Source organism: Lactuca virosa, chromosome 2, assembly GCF_052849685.1.
Source record: "Lactuca virosa cultivar CGN04683 chromosome 2, Lactuca_virosa_CGN04683_v6, whole genome shotgun sequence".
NCBI classification, from domain to species: Eukaryota; Viridiplantae; Streptophyta; class Magnoliopsida; order Asterales; family Asteraceae; genus Lactuca; species Lactuca virosa.
The window spans coordinates 20,031,551-20,035,757 of NC_136427.1; the positions used below are offsets into that span (position 1 = coordinate 20,031,551).

The window sequence follows — 4,207 nt, forward strand, 5'->3', positions numbered from 1 at the left end:
GCATAATATATAATTAAGAAGTAAAACGACATTCGGACAAATAACTCCACCTTAAGCCCACATCCAAACAAGGAAAAGGAATTAAGGCAATTCATTAGTCCTAAGCCCTTTAAGTCTTATTTATATACCTATACATATATAAACATGATTTTGACAAGTATAGATTTAAAGAGTTTATAAAACATTTTAAAAGAGTTTAATAGTGTTTAAAAAGAGTTTACATGACTTTAAGTCATTTTGGAAGTATTTGGTAATCTTTTATTGTAAACACAATATTTAAAAGCATAAGAAAACCTTTTGTGTGATTGTTATCAGAGGTAAATGTTAACACAATTTAATTGTGTTCAACTTGTATTCCCCCCTAAAAAGCATTTAAAACTATTAAAAAGGTAAATTATAGGGGTATGAACTCACCTTATGTTGGAAATTCGATTGAAGATTTGGTATAGGACGTTAGCTCCACAAGTGTTCGTCAGGGGGACCCCCTATCCCCATTTCTTTTCATTACAGCGATGGAAGGTTTAAGTGTGGCAATGAAAGAAGCATGTAAGAATGGCGTTTTTCAAGGATTACAACTACTAAACGGGGGTCCATTAGTCTCTCACTTACTCTATGGCGATGATGCATTATTCATTGGCGAATGGTCAGAGCATAATGTAAAAAACCTTGCCAGAATTTTGAGGTGTTTCCATGCATCCTCGAGGCTAAAAGTTAACTTCAACAAATCCAAAGTATTTGGTGTTGGAGCGAACAAGGAGGAAGTGTCTCGATGGGCTTTCCCTCTTGGTTGCAAACCTTCAAATCTACCATTCAATTACCTGGGTGTACCGGTCGGAGCCAACATGCGTCTAAAAAAACATTGGCAACCAGTGGTAGATAGATTTAAATAAAAAAACTCACATTTTGGAAATCAAAAACTTTATCATTTGGAGGTAGGCTCACGCTAATCAAATCGGTCCTAGGACACCTTTCGACATACTTCATGTCCCTTTTTGTAGCACCCGCTAGCGTAATCGAAAAAATAGAAAAGCTCAGGCGTCGTTTTTTGTGGGGCGGATCAGAAGATAGGTCCAAGATACATTGGGTATCCTGGGACAAAATTATTGCAAATAAAGATGTAGGTGGGCTCGGTGTTGGCTCGATAAAAGCGTTTAACACAGCTCTCATCGTCAAATGGTGGTGGCGGTTTAGAGTGGATCCTGGGTCAATATGGGCAAAGCAAATTACCGGCATGCACAACTTAGCGAACCAACCAGACCATGTTTTTTCAATGAAAACACTTGCAGGGGTTTGGAACAACATTGCTAGTTCTAAAAAAGATTTGGAGAAATGCGGAATAACGACTAGAATGGTATTGGAAAAGAACTCAACGACAACAGGTGACGTGTGGACATGTCCTCTTACTAAAGATGGTGATTATCAAGTTAATGTTCTGAGGAAAAAATTGGATCATTGCAGCCCGATAGACACTGGAAGATTCAAATGGATGAAAGAAATTCCAATTAAATTCACGACTTTCATTTGGCTCGTAAAACAGGGACGCATCCCAACTTCTACTGTTTTGATAAAGCGCGGTGTCAATGTGAGTTCTACTATTTGTTGTCAATGTGGGGATGTAGATGAAACATCAGACCATGAGTTTTACTATTCGCAAAAACAATTTTGGAATGAAGTTTTAGATGGTGCAACATCCTAACTAGTAACCTCTGCTCAGTTCATGATGTGCTCGATTATGCATCAAACTGAGGTAATTGTGCGAAAAAGAAGAAGAGGGTATTGGGAATTTGCTATGGAGCGATATGGAGTATTTGGAAAGCAAGGGACGATAGATTATTCAACAAAAATAGGATGCATCCTACCAAAGTGACGGACATACTTATGTCTACGATGTATACATGGGTTAATATAGGGGAAATTTGCTATGGAGCGATATGGAGTATTAATATTGATAACTCCTTATTTATTTTCGGTCTTCATTTTGTTTTTCTCAGTTATTTCTTATTTGTATTCCTAATCCTAGCACCTTGCTAAGATTTTTTTCTTCTTAATATTATATCTATTTGCCGGTTAAAAAAAACAATAAAAAACAAATCTTCATAAATGGTTCCCGTGGTTTTTGAAAATATTAAGTATAATCCATGCTAATTTTTAATAAAAAAGATGGTCATTATGATTTGAAAACTTTTAATGGACCATCCTTATGACCAACACCATATATTTTTATCTGTTAAGTCTGAATATGTGCAAGACATGTGAGGGCAAAATCTTCTTTTCCTAACCACATGGACCATTTATGAAAGATGTTGAGAGAAGAAATTATTCATAAGGGATTAGGGTGCGGAATAGTAAGTTAATCTCATGGATCTTTAGTTAGCTTAACAATAATAAGATTGCGGAATTAAGAAGGAAACATAGTAGCAAAATACAGTCAATAAATGTAAACAAGTTTAAGTTGGTAATTGATGAACAACAAAGTATATGATAATGGAGAAAAGGAGACTTGTATTTCAATATTGAGAAAATTACATGGAAGATAAAATCAGACACACTTCTATTGATAAACAAGATTATCTATTTATAGAAGCAAAGAGTACATGTCTCGAACTGGTCAATACAAAAGTAGGATAAGGATAGGCGGCCATGCTTGCCACGCCTAAACTGACACATACAACCAAACACTCAATGTCAGCAAAAGCTGGCCATTATTGTAACTTTACGGTCATACAAAATAACAGACTGCCAACAACTCTTCACTATGTCTCCTTTTTCTCCGGTCTTCATACATTTTTCGATACATCAAAACAAGCAACTCTTCGGTTCAATGAGGCTTCATATCTTCACATCTTCTCAAGAATCCTTATAGCTGCCAAGGGTCACTTTCATGCTTCAATAATCTCCCCCTAAGTGACCTCCCATCTATTTTTTTTTCACTTATCAAGTTTGAGAAATTTGATAAGGAGCCACCAGATCATCGTTACAATGAACAACCATTTGATTCTCATTTTAGTTTCAAACTTCACTTCCTCGGTAGTGAATTTCTATTTTTCAGTAAGCTTGAGAATATCTTCTGAATGTTTCTTGTTGCACCAATGAAATACACTTATACGGAGGAAGTTCTTTTCGGTATCTTTGGAAGTCCTGAATATTATGCCGAGATCAGGAGAATTGGTGGCTCCACAGTTCATTACTTGAATGCCTTTGGTAATCAACGTTGGTGAATCAAATGGAGGAAGACCCATTCGATTTGCAAGTACCGGATGGATTTCAACATCTGTTGTTGTGAAGTCACACACTAAAGACTTGAGAAAGTCATAAGTTTTAGCATATGTGGCCTTCATCTTGTGATGCTTCTCAATATTAAAGCTGAAGACTCTGGCAATCTGTAACAACGTAAATTTTCAAACCAAAATTTTCAATTTAAAAACACATTTTTCTCAATTCAAAAATCTCAAAAGTGTCACAATATCAAATCATCAAACACATATCCAAAACTGTATAAATAACAACTCCAGGATCCTCTCCAAAACATAACTCAAACTATGATGTTTGTGTACAATCTGAGAAGTACCTGAAACACATAACACATAACCCGGTAAGCACGAAGCTTAGTAAATTCCCCAAAATACCACACATATCTCATTAGCCTCTCATGGCTATACCTAGATGAGACCCTCCGGTCAATGTGTCTTAGTGGGACCCTCTGGTCCCACAACTCAGTTGGACCCTCCGGTCCCTCAACTCGGCAGCTCAATATAATACATATCATATATATCACAAAGACAATAAGCAGGATATCTCAATACACAATATATGCACATCAGACCCTCTTGTCACACATAGATTACCACTCAAGGTAAGTATAGTGAGAAGACTCACCTCGTAAGCTAGCAAGTAACAATCTCGTACACGAAAATCTCGAACTAGCCTCCGCCTAACACATAGAATAATTATCTCTAATTAATACTCTACTCATACTCGAAATATACCAAGGGTTGCTCTCTCTTTCTCTCTCTCTCTCTAACTCTTGGAATGGGAAAAGACCTTTTTACCCCTCCATGGTCTCCATCACTTATGTTGACCAACCTTAAAATCAACAGAAATCAAACTCGGGTCAACAGTCCATGTTTGACCTAAATCACCAAGTGCACTCATGTGACTCGTCGAGTCCACTCGTTTTCCTCAAAAGTCTCGTGAAGGTCCAACTCAG

At 36.8% G+C, this 4,207-nt stretch overlaps 1 protein-coding gene across 1 annotated transcript; it reads left to right on the forward strand.

The window, feature by feature from the left end:
* Window positions 1–512: 512 nt before the first annotated feature.
* On the forward strand, window positions 513–890 carry LOC145157277 (uncharacterized). Its single transcript, XM_079076337.1, has one exon. The coding sequence runs from the start codon at window positions 513–515 to the stop codon at window positions 888–890; it is 378 nt and encodes a 125-aa protein (XP_078932463.1).
* Window positions 891–4,207: the final 3,317 nt, after the last annotated feature.